Source organism: Sardina pilchardus, chromosome 20 (assembly GCF_963854185.1).
Source record: "Sardina pilchardus chromosome 20, fSarPil1.1, whole genome shotgun sequence".
Taxonomy (NCBI): domain Eukaryota; kingdom Metazoa; phylum Chordata; class Actinopteri; order Clupeiformes; family Clupeidae; genus Sardina; species Sardina pilchardus.
In genome coordinates, this window is record NC_085013.1 from 31,211,265 (window position 1) to 31,226,264 (window position 15,000).

Genomic DNA, 15,000 nt, shown 5'->3' on the forward strand with positions numbered 1-15,000 from the left:
GCTCAGTGCTGGGCCCCCTTCTCTTTGCTATTTACCTCGTGGCTTGTTTTTCACTCTGATATACACCATCAACTGATACCTTATATGAAGGATATAGTGAATTCACAACACCTATGTGAGGATGCTGGAACAGGCAGCACCTGCTGCTCTTAGTGGACTACAGCTTGTGTATGAATGTACACCACCAGAGGGAGTACATTCAATCTCGTTGTTTTGCAGTGATTCTGATTCTGATGATTCTGGCATGATGAGCTGTCAAGGTATTATTGTTACCCAAGGGCCGCAAACCGGAATATTTAGGTATTTTACACTTTAAGTCCGCTTTCTGTATTGCCTAGCATGAAAACGAGTGTTTGACACTGACATCTCGACGATTGAGCCTGTTTGTGGAATTTGGCAGCTTTAGAATGGAGCTCTATGCCTACAGTATAAGGATAAAACATTGCTCGCTTTGTGCATGGACTATTCTGTCCTTAAAACACCCCTAAACGTTCGTTTTTAAAAATGTGCAGCTCACCGAGTGGTTGCTGGTCTTCAATGATCTTCTATAGCAAGTTTAGCAGCGAAATACAGCTTCCGTCATCTTTTATCAGGGATTTTCGAAATCCCGGAAGTACTTTTTCAGATACCTCACAACCGTGAATTTGAATTTCACTGCGAATCTTGCGCACACCTTTTACATGATGTGGACTGTGAAGGGGTGTATATCTGTGGTATGTGTGATGGTGTGTGTGTGTGTGTGTGTGTGATCCACTACTCTGATGTCTGCATTGATAACAGCTGTGGAAATCTAACCAGAAAAACAGGTTCCGAATTGCACAGACTTGCACCGACTTGTTACACACCACTTGTGCGTGTGTGTGTGTGTGTGCGGGCATACCTGGGCACTTATATCTGAGGTCAGATGCCAAAGCCATCACACACACCTGACCGTGAGGGAGCTACTTTCTCTTTTGAGCAGTGTGTGTGTGATCCTGCGCACCTGACTACTATTTCAGAGAGAGCAGGAAAAGAACGAGGGATTGATGTCTCTGAGGAAGAAGAAGACAAAAACAGAGGGAGGAGAGGAGAAGAAGGAAAGGAAGAGAAGCTCGCTTATCTTTAGTTTCAGGAGAAAGTCCTCTGCATCCACAGAGGAAGGAAAGACGAACTCCCCACACAGGGCAAGCCATGGTCAGCTCCTGATCTGTGTGTGTGTGTGTGTGTGTGTGTGTGTGTGTGCGCGTGTGCTGTATGTGTGTGTGTGTGTGTGCGCGTGTGCCGTATGTGTGTGTGTGTGTGTGTGTGTGTGTGCGCGTGTGCTGTGTGTGTGTGTCTGTGTGTGTATTGTACTGAATGACTTATGTAATATAATGATATTGATATTGTAACATAATATATGTGCTGTGTTCATGTGTGTGTGTCTGTGTTAGGGTGGTCCTTATCAAGTCCAATTTGTTAGTTTGTGTTATCGTTAGTGTGTGTTAGGGTTAGTGTTAGTGTGTGCTTCACCTCACTGTGTTCACTAATTCACGGAGGGGATTAATAGAGAGAACAAATGCCTTGTATACGCAAGTATAATTGCTTGAGAAGTTGAGAAGCTTTACTTTGCATCATTGCCTGTGCCTCCTGATAATCTGCTCGATTCGGCCAAAGTTCCGGGTCAGTTCGGGGTGTGGGCAGCCGTGGCCTACTGGTTTAACTGGAAGGTTGCTGGTCCGATCCCGACCAGCCCGCGGTTGAAGTGTCATTGAGCAAGGCACCTAACCCCTCACTGCTCACCGAGCGCCGGTGTTGAGTAGACAGCTCACTGCTCTGGGTTAGTGTGTGATTCACCTCACTGTGTATTCACTGCTGTGTGTGTTCACTAATGCACGGATTGGGATAAATGCAGAGATCGATTTTCCCAAAAGAGTGTTTCAATGATGGTGAAGAAATAATCCAAGAGCCATTCTAATAGATTGTAGTTTTGATCCAACTCATTTTGGTATGGAACCAATCAAATGAACTTCATTTCTTGTTTTTGCCATGATTTTGCTCTTGGTACACAACACAACTGCAAGCAAAGCTGAGCAAGGAGGAGGCTGTTCCTCATGCAATATTTATGGCACATATTTGGGGTTCCGTGGATACAATTGTTTGAATGTTTTAATGAAGACCAAAACATGTGCTCTAAACCCAAACAATAACCAAGGTGATCATCAATAGAAATATATATTGATTCCACCAGGAAAGTAGCCTGGGTGTTCCCATCCTGCCTTGTGCAGTGATTTCATTCACGCTGCTAAGGCAGTCTGGACACTAACACCCAAATTTTCGCCTGATGTTGGTGACCAATCACAGAACAGGGGAGATAGCAAGACCATGCAAAGACGCATTTGATAGACATCCGTGGCGCCCAATGAACGGATCTGGGCATTTTTTCAAATACGAGAAAATGAACTTGTAATTGTTATTTAGACAACGTGAACTTCTCCCCACTGTGGAATGCTGTACAAGGAAGTGAATTCAAACACACTCACCCTGCCATCTATTGTTGTCATTGTGGTTCATTGAGATTTCTGTTTCTCCCAAGGCGACGTACAATGTGTTTAACAGTTTAAGCTTTTTAAAGCAATGCTCACAACAATCTAGGAAAATTACAAAAGGTAGAGTGCTGGAAATTATTATCTTGATCCAGAAATAAATAAATCAATAAGAAATATAGCTGCAAGCAGCAATGTGGGGGCCACGCAGTAGGCCGGAGTAACCACGGCAACTCGACGCTGTTAGCTCAATGAGAGCAAGTTTGATGTCTAACACGTCAAACATTACAAGCCAACTTGCATTTTTGCTTATTGCAGCTGTCCTAGAGGTCAAAGGTCACCAAATATCTTGGGTGTCCTCCCGATGGGAACATGATTCCATGTACTAAGTTTGATTTTGATAGATGTAAAAGTTGCTGAGATATGAGCTCACTTCCTGTTTGGCGGCTTCGCCACCAATTTTGATTGGCTGTGACAGGCGAATGCTTCTGTAGTGGTAGCTATATAATGCCAGACTATGCCACTCTAGGACTTGCACCTAGAGAAGTTTCTAGATCACCCCAAAATCAGATGCAGAGCACACAGGCTTGTTACTAACGGCAACAGAGACGTGGTTCCAATAATAATTTATATTTTATTAATCAATGAGTTCTTTTATAAACAATAGACAAGACACTGTTCTCATTCATACCATACAGAGGGCAGGGGAGGTAGTTAATTGCAGGACTGAGGCTTACCGGCAGGGGGACGACATATCAAGTCAAATGGGGGAGGGAATCCCAGAAGTACACTCACACGTGGTCACACACACACAGCACAGCAAAGGCCAAAGGCAGCACACGTTCAAGATGCACACGTGAGCACAGCACACAATAGCGGGGACACCACCACCTGGATGAGGAGATAGAGAGCCGAAGTCACACCCTTCTACTTCCGGTCTATGGGACCTATTTTACGATTTTTTATGCATGGGAGTCAATGGAGAGATAACAATTATTTTTTGGTCCAGTTCGAGTTGGACCGTGCATTTCACATATGATGTGTGGGAATTTAAAAGATAATTTTTCACATTAATAAAGTTCTGTTTTTCATTAGACTTTAAAAGTTATCTAAGTTTTGTGCGAATCCGTTCAGTGGACTACATTTCTCGTCTCCAACGATGCACGTCACCGACTGAGCCACCAACTAGCAAACGAGAGGCTGGCTAGTTAGCTAGCTATTATGCTAGTTAACGGTTACATCTTGCTGCCAGCTAAGTCACTTAACAGTAGTGTTTGTACAGTCTATGAATGAAATACAACTTATCTGATGTGTTTAATCCTCTGACTCATGATATTTTCATCGGCAAGGGGGAAGCTCAAATAAGACCTGTTGCTGGCGCCCGTGGCTGTGAATTGGTCTAACGTCACTAACGCGACTGATGTGTTTGTAGTCGTTGGAAACACGATATTTCACAATGTTGTAATTCACTAGTTACGACATACTTTTCAAATGTCTTTACATGAAAAATTGTCATTAAAATTGACAAACATCATATGGGTAATTCAAGGCACAAGACAATGGGGACCAGAAAATAATTTATATTTCTCCATTGACTGCCATTGAAAAAAAATCCAAAGATAGGTCCCATGGAGGCAATCGGAAGGGGCGGGACTTCGGCTCTCTATAGTCTTCCCTGCTTTGGGCTCTCAGCGCCTGGAGGCAAACAGGAGAACAAGGGAAATGAGTGGATGAGGGTTACACTCAAACACACAGACAGACAGAAATACAGCAATTGTCATAAGGTGTGGTTGGCCAGCCACACGGATCAATGGTAATCCGCAGCAGTGTAACAAAAGGCCTTCCACCAATGTTAAACACAAAACATAGAAAAATAACCTATTAAACCCAAAAAGACTTGAGGTAGACAGACAACAAGGATCACTGATGATCCACAGCAGTACAAAAAGCCTCCCACCAATGTCTAACACAAAATAACGAAAGAATAATAGATCAAACCCAAAAAGACTTGTGGTAGACACACAACATGGATCACTGATGATCCACAGCAGTACAAAAGCCTCCCACCAATGTCCAACACAAAATAAAGAAAGAATAATAAATCAAACCCAAAAGAAGACAGAGACAGAACACAAATACAAACAAAAAGCTAAAGTTTAAGGAGGCCGTAACACAAGCACTAGCAATCCACAGCTACCCAATGCCTCCTGCCAGTGTAGAACCCCAAAATCAAAACAAAGTAAACGAACACACAACACAAAGAAAACCATACATGCACACACAACAATGAACCCACACCAACACTCTACATGCACACGGTAAAATGCACACACATTCACAAACACACAGACAAGACAATTGGCACTTAGCCCTTTAAAATGAGTTGTCGGCGTCTTCACGGTCAGCGTGTTACAAACGCAAACGAAGTGCTCGTCATGAAGATAATAAAGCGTGGCAAAACAGCAGTGGTCGCTATCCCCAAACCCACGGTATCTACAAAACATAATAAAATACACAATTAGAGCCAGCCATAAAGCAACGAAGCAGTACTCAGAGTTGCTACCTACCAGGAAATCACCCAACAAAACGGGATGCAAGCATTCAACCGGCACAATCCACCAAACAGAGCCAAGTAAGGCCAGCGACAGGTAGGGAGCTACAAAGCCATAAATAGCAAGAATGATCGATCACATTACTACTACAAAAACAAGCGAGAGTAGGAGAGTGGAAAGACATACCAAGACACCGGTCGCCGGGACGTAGCCGGAAGTGCGAGGAACAAGATTGAGGCGTCTTCCACCGTAAACATTGCATCCTGTTTTAAGACGTGACTATGCAAAGGCCATTGGCCGTGCGTGCCTTAATTGTTACGCAGGGCTCTGCCCATGCGAGCCACCACACTTCCGTCAATTGTTACAAAAATCAATGCACTGACAAGGCATGGTCTGATAAAGGTCTGTACCAATTTTGGTGAGGATCAGATCCATGGAGGTATTATATATAACTGGAGAGCGTGACTAAGTCCCGCCCTCCATACAAATGAATGGCCGATGCTAGGCTAGTAAATCCGGCCAATTTTCGCCAACGCCATATTGAACACTGGAGCTCCGATCCAGCGCCAGTCGGCTCTGACCATGCGCAAAGTTCCCAAGCTGGAAATTACGCATGGACCTACATTGATTTCTATTGGACATTCTGGAAAAAGGGAGTCATACTCCAGTTCAGAGGGTGGCGATAATGCACATACCTTGCTTGCCACGTAACAACAAGCAGAAAAAGTTGCTCGGGAACGCACACCTGAGTCCAGTGGAGTGTCGCACAGAGTAGTGATTGGCTGTAGGTACCCGTCCACCAACATGTACGCGCATGACAGCTCGTGCCCAACACGGATTTTCGTGCACGGAGCTGGTTCTAAATGCTCCATGAAGCGCCATACTTGAAAATGGCGCTTGCTAACTTGCCGAAGCTAATCAACACGGCCTTGACCCCCTGATCAGATCAAATTCATGAGCTACGTAATCTTGTGTGCGTTTTTGATTAAATCCAATATGGCGGCCGAACCAATTACGTTGATGTCATAAGTTGCCATCTGTCGACGAGTCCATGTACAAGTTTGGTTTTGATACATGCAAGGGTTGCTGAGATATGAGCTCACTTCCTGTTTGGCGATCGATTGGCTGTTACAGGCTCTCCTTTTGTCATCAAAGAGCACGAGGTTCGACTGCTACTCAGGAAACAAACCTGTAGGAAAGCTGCAGGCCCTGACCTGGTATCCTCTGCCACCATTAAGCATTGCGCAGTTGAGTTGGCTCCAGTGCTCACACAGATCTTTAACTGGTCATTAAAAGAATGTAGGGTCCCTGTCTGTTATAAGTCGGCTGTCATAGTACCTGTGCCTAAAAAGACCAAAATCAGCTGCCTGAATGACTACAGACCAGTGGCCTTAACTCCAGTGGTGATGAAAATATTTGAACGCATTGTATGCACCCACCTGTCCAAAGTAGTGAGCCCAGACCCCTTCCAGTTTGCATATAGGGCAAACAGGTCTGTTGACGATGCTGTGTCCCTATGTATTCACTCTGTACTACAGCACCTAGAGTCCCCAGGTAATTATGCCAAGATTCTTTTTATAGATTATAGCTCAGAGGGGTATTCCACAAAGCCGGTTTTATCACAAAACCGGGTAAGTTAACCCAGGGTTTGCGGTAACTCTAGGTTTTCCGTTCCAAAATGAACACGGTATGTTAGTTACTATAGAAACATATGCTCTGAACCTAACCTGGTCGGAGCAGGTTTTGCACAGGTTAAATTTGAAAGATAACCCGGTTTTGCTCAGGGTAGCCTATTTAAACCCGCGTTTCCGCAGCTTTCTCGTGTTCAATGGCATGCTGAGAGGCCTATTGACATCGGAGCGCAAATAATTCGAGCAATTCACCGAGAGAGATAGATAAGACCACGGCTCGACATTTTGATAAATTTTGGCTGAAGCGATATCGTTTTTCACGTTAAACTTTAATATATTTAAATAGCCTTCTCCAGCCCTACGTTACCAATCGTCAACCTGCCTCAGTTCACTGCAAACTATTTGCATAGCTCTCCATTTATTTGCGAAGTGTAGTTTTCTGTACAGTATTTGAGATGCTGAGCATAGGGAAAGCTACGGTCTGCCAATCAGTGCGTAAAGTCTGTCTTGCGCTGGAGCGGTTAGTGCGCGACTTCATCCTCTTTCCAGGCCACAACTCACGAGGGTCATTAAAATGGAGTTACACCAACTCGTCTCACAGGTCACTAATGCTTTAAGTGTCCCCAAGTGGCACGGAAATTATCCTTGCTGTTGACTTTTCATATGGGTATCTGATACCATTCGGTTACAATATTATGTCATTGGGTGCATTGATGGCACAAGTGCCCCAGCCATATGAGGCCGATTATGTGAACAGGAAAGGATATTACAGTATAAATGTTTAGGTAGGTATACGCAGCCTATATTGGCCATTTCCAATATCTTCAAGATAGTTTGTTAATCGCTGTCGATTTTATCATTAGATGATATGATGCTTCGCACATGATTATACTTATGTGGAGGCAAAATTGCCTGGTTCGGTCTACGATGCCAGGATGTAATTTGAGCTATAGCCTACATTTCAACAGACTGCGTTGCATTATGAACATATCATAGACCTTATATAATTGATGTGCTTGTGCAAGATAGCTCAAAGTTTGTATTTGGTCGCAGCGCGATGGGTAGCTTCTTGGGGATCGAGGGTATCCATGCCTCCCGACGCTCATCACCCTGTACCCTAATCCCGCTCCTGGACCACATGCAACATTTAACCTGGCACACAACAGAACCCGCGATTGAAAACACATTTGGGATATTGAAGTCCAAATTGCAATGCCTACGTAGTATAAGAGTGTGTCCGAACGGGCTTGCGTAATTGTTGCATGCGCCGTCCTCCAGACTATAGCCATTCCGCGCAAAGAGATGTAGAAATGTATGTGGAAAATAATAATTACTACCATGAATCGTAATATTTTATCTTTTCTTGATCAGGTGATCGCTTGGGCCCATCGTAGCCTACATCTTTATAAAATAACAGGTTATGTGGTAGGAATGCTAAGAAAACTTAACTGAGATATGAATAGATTCATAGTTCAAATATTTAAGAACGTGCTTTTGTATGCATTCACGCGGTCAGCGATCCGCTACCAGGGTTTCTCTGAATGGCAGTTGCTTTGGTGCTACTTTTTAAAACTTTTTCTAATTTATTACAGCCTGCGTTTGAGTTCTGAGAAACATGCGGCCCGTTTCGCCTAGAAATCTAGACGCCCCTAGCGGCAGCTAGCCTGTTTCGCCCTTTTGATCAGGATTTCCATGCTCCATACATCACGTCTTTATAGGTTTGGCGTGTACGCGCACAACCCAGTGTTAACCAACCCTGTGTTGATTAAACTAATTCATAACCGGCGCGGTGGAACCGACAACTCTGTTTTAGTCGGCTCAGGGTCAATCAACCTAGAGTTCAGCGTTAACTCTGTGTTTGTTAAACCTCCGTTCGTGGAATACCCCTCTGCTTTTAACACAATTTTACCCATCAAACTTTTTAAACAACTTCAACAGATGAGTGTGCATGACTCTCTCTGTCACTGGATCCTGGATTTTCTGCTGCACAGGAAACAAGTGGTAAGGGTAAACAGCAAAACCTCTGGGGTCAAATATATTAGCACTAGCGCCCCTCAGGGTTGTGTCTTGTCCCCCCCTACTATACTCACTGTACACCAATGATTCAGTCAAGATGTACAAATTCGCAGACGACACAACATTGGTAGGGCTCATCTCTAAGGATGATGATGATGTGGCCTACAGGAAAGAGGTACATTAGTGGACTGCTGGAGGTGGTGTGTAGATATATCTGAGAGGCAATCTGAGATTGGTAGCTTTGTATGGAAAGGACAGATAAAGCTGTGTGTCATCAGCATAGCAGTGGTATGAAAAGCCATGCGAGCGGATGATCTGTCCCAAGGAGGTGGTGTAGATAGCAAAGAGCAGGGGACCCAGCACTGAGCCCTGTGGGACCCCTGTGGAGAGAAAGTGAGTGGCCAGCTGTCCAAGCCATGATACATTAACCCTCTGGAGTCTTATTCTCCCCCTGGCTATTTGAAAAACTGTTCCAAACACACATTTCAATCTCTGCTAGTTTTTGTCCTAGAAACACCATTAGAAACCTTTACCTACAGTAGTTTCCAAATATGTTTTAAAAGAGAATGTATCAATGGCACTTTGTAAAAACAATAAAAGAAAATCTTAGGATTTCAGTCCTCTCACCTGCATTTCATTAGTCATCTATTTTTGTCTGAACCTGAGCATCACCTTTAGTGTAGTTTTCGCATAAATTTGCTACATCTTTCAGCTCTGCCTGCTTTGTTTTTTATCGAGGACCTTTGTGAACCTTGTGATCATTTCCAGTGTGTGAGACCCATATAGTATACAGGTATATTACTAATGTTAATGATGAAAAAAACATTAACTTGTGGCAAATGCATATTTTAGTAAGAATTAACAAATATTAACAAAGGGTTAGTTAATGACTAGTTTGCTATTTGTTAAGGACCCTTATTATGGAGTGTTACCAGCATGGGTATTCCATTTGAGCCATTACTATTATTATTACCTCTGTCAATGTTTTCATTGGGGTTTGTTTGTCTGTTTGTTTGTTTGTTTGTTTGTCTGTCTGCCTGTCTGTTTGTTAGCAAGATAACTCAAAAAGTAATGGATGGATTTCGACGAAATTTTCAGGGAAGGTCAGAAGTGACCCAAGGAAGAAACGTTTTTTGGGATTGATCCATATCACCGTCGGGATTCCAGAGCCGTTATGTGTTTCGTTTAGTGGTGTAATGGCATGGTATGGCCATGTGGTGGCGATCTGAATAGTTTAGGTTCAAATGTATGACAACCTAGGAAGAACAATACAGGCAGAGGTCTGCGCTCTCTAAGTGCTTTTCTAGTTACTATAATTAGATTAGATGCGTCCATGTAAACGGGGGTGGGGGGGGTCTACTGAGAGAGAGAGAGATGTTAACAGCCACACCCCCTGTCTGCGTTCTGTTCCCTCAGATGCAGTGCTGCCCTCAGTGGAGCCTGGGTGGGTCAGAAGTTCTGGTTCAGAAGCAGAATCTGACCTTGAGGAACTGGGCCGGAGCCTCATGGAGGCACTGGGGCCGGTTCTGATGGGCGGAACCAGTGGACCCCCGGAGCAGAACCCTGGTAGCCTGCTGGAGGCCTGGGGGCAGAAGAACCCTGTTCCTGCCCCGGGTCAGGGCAGTAGAGCAGGCAGGTACCCCCAGCTCTGGCTCCATCAGTTCCAGCTGCAGGTGCAGAAGTCAGTGGAGCGGCACTTCCCCTCTCTGCCTGAAGGGGTCAGTGCTGAGCAGCAGCCCCCCCAGCCCAGCACCTACCTGAGGCAGGTACAGGAAGTGGTGCAGAGGGAGCTGCTGCGATTGGCTCCTGTGCTCAAGGAGGCGGGGCTGCTTGGTACTGTGATTGACAGGTACCACACCCACACAGTCAGCCAGCTGCAACTGCTGCTGCAGGAGAACTTGGATATGAACCAGACATTCACACTACTGGAGTGGACACTACACACCAACCTGAGGTATACATAGCCTACACATTACACACACACACACACACACACACACACACACACACACACACACACACACACACACACACATACAGGCACAGGCACACACAAACATAAATACAAAGGATTTATATGTTTTTTTTTAATGACCACCATACCTGGGATTTAGTTTGTATTTTTGCTAAGCATACAAAGCTAGCAAGAACGCCCATTCTCTGCCTATGGTTTAGATAGACCGCTAAGCTAACCAAGACGAAACAGTTTCCAGTCTGCCCGCAGCGTTAGTTCAGCCTGGATACCAGACACTCTGATTTTGCAGACAGTCTGGTCTAGATCCACTGGCAAAGGATTATTTCCTGGTTGGTGGACGCCTGTCTGAAGTTTGAAATCAATGGAGTTCAATCACTAAAGTTTGGTAATTTATAAGAATAAATCAGCTTGTTACTAGCCTTGGGCGCCTAGCTCATCATTGTCTTGCTTTCCCCCCTGTTCTGTGATTGGTCCCCTATCTCACGCAAAAATTCAGGCGGTAGTTTACAGACAGCCTTAGTAGCGTGAATGAAATCACGCACAAGGCAGCATGGGAACACCCAGGCTAGCTTGTTACAAAATTGTTTGATGAATTTATTCCTCGGTTGTCCAGCCGAGGCAAATCAGTAGCAACAATTTACAACCCAGAAACGGTCAGAATGTTAAAACAAATAAAATAATAGTAAAACAAAATATTACCTCATAGATTATGATTATTATGACCATGGCTAGCACAGCTAGCTGTAGGTTCAGATTGAGTTTTTTCCCCTTTGTATGCTCTATATTTTTTTCTTCAGTAATTTTGTCAACAATAGACACTAAAAGACTAGGCTGCACGGAACTTGGTGGGCATGTAACATTACGTATGCACAATTCTCCCTAATAGTCTTGTTTATACCACAGACAGTAACGAAATAAACATTGTCAGTTGAGTGATAACACGTGATGTTAAAGAAACACTTCACCGTTTTTTCATATTAAACTACGTTATTCCCTTAACTAAGATGAGTTGATACATACCTCTCACGTTTCAATGTGTGCACTCACTGGCTCTGGCGCGCGGCGCTACTTTGATAGCACGTAGCTATCCCAGTTCATTCATTAGGAACCAAACAGAGATGAAGTTAGAAGCGACAAAACACCTCCATGTTTTCCCTGTGTGTGTTCTCTCAGGGATAGCATGCTGAGCCATCCAAAACTGGCAGCTGATATTATTGTGTGTGTGTTTGTGTGTGTGTGTGTGTGTGTGTTCCCAGGGACAACATGCTGAGGCATGCTGAGTTGGCTGCGGATGTCCAGGTTGCTGCTGACCTGCTGCTGCTCAGCCAATGGATCCAGAAGGCCAAGAGCAAACTCCTCAACGTCACAGAGGTGTGTGTGTGTGTGTGTGTGTGTGTGTGTGTGTGTGGATCCAGAAGGCCAAGAGCAAACTCCTCAACGTCACAGAGGTGTGTGTGTGTGTGTGTGTGTGTGTGTGTGGATCCAAAAGGCCAAGAGCAAACTCCTCAACGTCACAGAGGTGTGTGTGTGTGTGTGTGTGTGTGTGTGTGTGTGTGTGTGTGTGTGTGTGTGGATCCAAAAGGCCAAGAGCAAACTCCTCAACGTCACAGAGGTGTGTGTGTGTGTGTGTGTGTGTGTGTGTGTGTGTGTGTGTGTGCTGCCCTGTTGCTCAGTTTTATGTAGCAGGTGTGTGTGTGTGTGTGCTGCCCTGTTCCTCAGGTTTATGTAGCAGGTGTGTGTGTGTGTGTGTGTGCTGCCCTGTTGCTCAGTTTTATGTAGCAGTGTGTGTGTGTGTGTGTGTGTGTGTGTGTGTGTGCTGCCCTGTTCCTCAGGTTTATGTAGCAGGTGTGTGTGTGTGTGTGTGTGTGTGTGTGTGTGTGCTGCCCTGTTCCTCAGGTTTATGTAGCAGGTGTGTGTGTGTGTGTGTGCTGCCCTGTTGCTCAGTTTTATGTAGCAGGTGTGTGTGTGTGTGTGTGTGTGTGTGTGTGTGTGTGTGTGGGCTGCCCTGTTCCTCAGGTTTATGTAGCAGGTGTGTGTGTGTGTGTGTGTGTGTGTGTGTGTGTGTGTGTGTGTGCTGCCCTGTTGCTCAGTTTTATATAGCAGGTGTGTGTGTGTGTGTGTGTGTGTGTGTGTGTGCAGTTTTATGTAGCAGGCTGCCTGCAGCGCATCCTGAAGATGGAGGAAGAGGAGGTGGAGTCACGTGACTACAGTGATGAAGAGGCCTTCATTAGACTCCCTCTGGACGTCACACAGGTGCGCTCTCTCTTCATTAGACTACCTCTGGACGTCACACAGGTGCGCTCTCTCTTCATTAGACTACCTCTGGACGTCACACAGGTGCGCTCTCTCTTCATTAGACTACCTCTGGACGTCACACAGGTGCGCTCTCTCATGATCTCATCACACAGGTGTCTTCACTCATGATCTCATCACACAGGTGTGCTCTCTCTCTCTCATCACACAGGTGTGCTCTCTCTCTCTCTCTCTCATCACACAGGTGCACGTCAAACAAACACTAGGGCACAGGCTAGGGTGACCACCTGTCCCGCTTTACGTTGTACTGTACAGCAATTTTACCCTTTGTCCCGCCTCACGCAAATTGAACATCTGTCCCACTTTTTCATTCGACCCTGACCAATTGAAAATGAATACACAGATACGTTGGCGTAGTGTTAACTTATGTCCAATAGTTCAGAGGAAAGCAATGAAATCGGTAGTCGATAGGCTGAGTCGTACATCAATCGAACTGTTGCCTGGTGCACGAACACCTCCGCAACGTTGTCAAAGATCTCAAATTGGAGAGCGCGCTCTTCGGTCAGGTTAAGCAGCCATGGCCAGTGTGGCCACGAGAAAGAGAAGATGCACTTTTAATAGCGAATGGACCGCAACATAGCCTCTTGGCAAAGCCCTGTAGACGGCGAAGCAGAGAGAGCATTTTGCATTCGCTTTTTTCTCTGGGGCACGGTGTGAAGCGACATGGTTCAAGTGAGTCCTACAAAACTAGAGAAGCACTCCGAGAGTGCAGACCTAGGCCAAGCGAAAACATAACCGCCTCCTGGATTATTCCCATTTAATCGTTTGTTCCGAGGGTCATTTCAGACCTTTCCTGAAAATTCCATCCATAACTTTTTGAGTTATCTTGCGCACCAACAGACAACAAACAGACAGACAAACAAACAGATAAACAAGCCCGATGAAAAGTGACGAGCATCTATCATGCCGTACATCACACACTCACATTCATGTTGCTCTACCGACTGCAAAACAAGTCAGTAATTGTTCCAGATTCTGAAATAGCTAAGAAAATGTCATGTGGCTGTTCTTATCAAAAAAGATTCTGGTTTACCTTATTTGCACTGAAATAGTTCAACTTTCTGTAGGCAAGCCCTTAACATTTCGCGCTGTATAGACTAGGCTTTATATTTTGTTGAACTTAAATAGGTTAGGCCTAATATTTTTTTGTGTCTTGTATTTTAAGGTGAATTTGATTCACTGAGAGCATTTAGCTGCACAATGCCTGGTCCTTTGGACAGTTGACTATTTTGATAGATAGATTTGATAAAGACGAGATGTTGCAAAATTAGCGTTTTGTCTTATAGGTAGTGTCTTAATCTTTTGGTCGATAGATTTAAAAAATGTTGCTTAGTAAATTAGATAGACAATATATCTTACGTTTGAAGTTATTACGTCTGTCCCACATTGTCCCACTTTACCATGCTACTTGTCCCACATTTTGGCTGACTGGAGGTGGTCACCCTAGCACAGGCTGTGTACCAAAACATAACAAACCATATTTCAGCCAAGATCAAGATGTTTAGGGGAGGGTTTGGGGGTTAGTGTGCATGCACATATGGGTTGGGGGCAGTGAGAGAACTTGAATTAGTAGCATGCATTGGAAACTAGTGTTTTGTTTGTAAACGTCAACAGAAGTAACATCATTCAGGATCTCATAGTGCCAGGGCAGCAGAGGGCCATCTTGTTATTGTTTTCAAAATTAGCTGTTTTTTTTGGATGTCACACAGAGGGGTATTTCACAAAACCTAGATAAGGGATTAAGCCGGGATTTTTTGGTTATCCTGGATGAACTTACCCTTGACTCGGTTTCACAAAAGAGATGCTACATAAGTTGCCATGGGAATTTATTCTCTGAAGCTAGCCTGCTCCCGACCAGGCTAACAGCCAAGATAAGTTAATTCTAATGGTAATTACATTATCTGATTGGTTCAGCTAGCTGTCATTCAAATCAGACCTGCATGCGATTTTTGAAAGAGCTGTATTCCATTTATATACTATTTGCTACTTGCATTTACTCGCAAAACACA

General features: G+C 44.5%; 1 protein-coding gene across 2 annotated transcripts in view; it reads left to right on the forward strand.

Annotated features, from left to right (window-relative positions):
- The first annotated feature begins 942 nt into the window (after positions 1–942).
- The window catches only part of LOC134067326 (exocyst complex component 3-like protein), a 22,776-nt gene continuing 8,718 nt past the window's right edge, over positions 943–15,000 (forward strand). For both annotated transcript variants that reach the window (XM_062522558.1, XM_062522559.1), the window contains exons 1-4: positions 943–1,173; positions 10,120–10,657; positions 11,935–12,049; positions 12,818–12,931. In XM_062522558.1, coding sequence (XP_062378542.1) covers positions 1,026–1,173; positions 10,120–10,657; positions 11,935–12,049; positions 12,818–12,931 — 915 coding nt within the window. In that variant the 5' untranslated portion in view covers positions 943–1,025. The remainder of the gene's footprint in view (positions 1,174–10,119; positions 10,658–11,934; positions 12,050–12,817; positions 12,932–15,000) is intronic.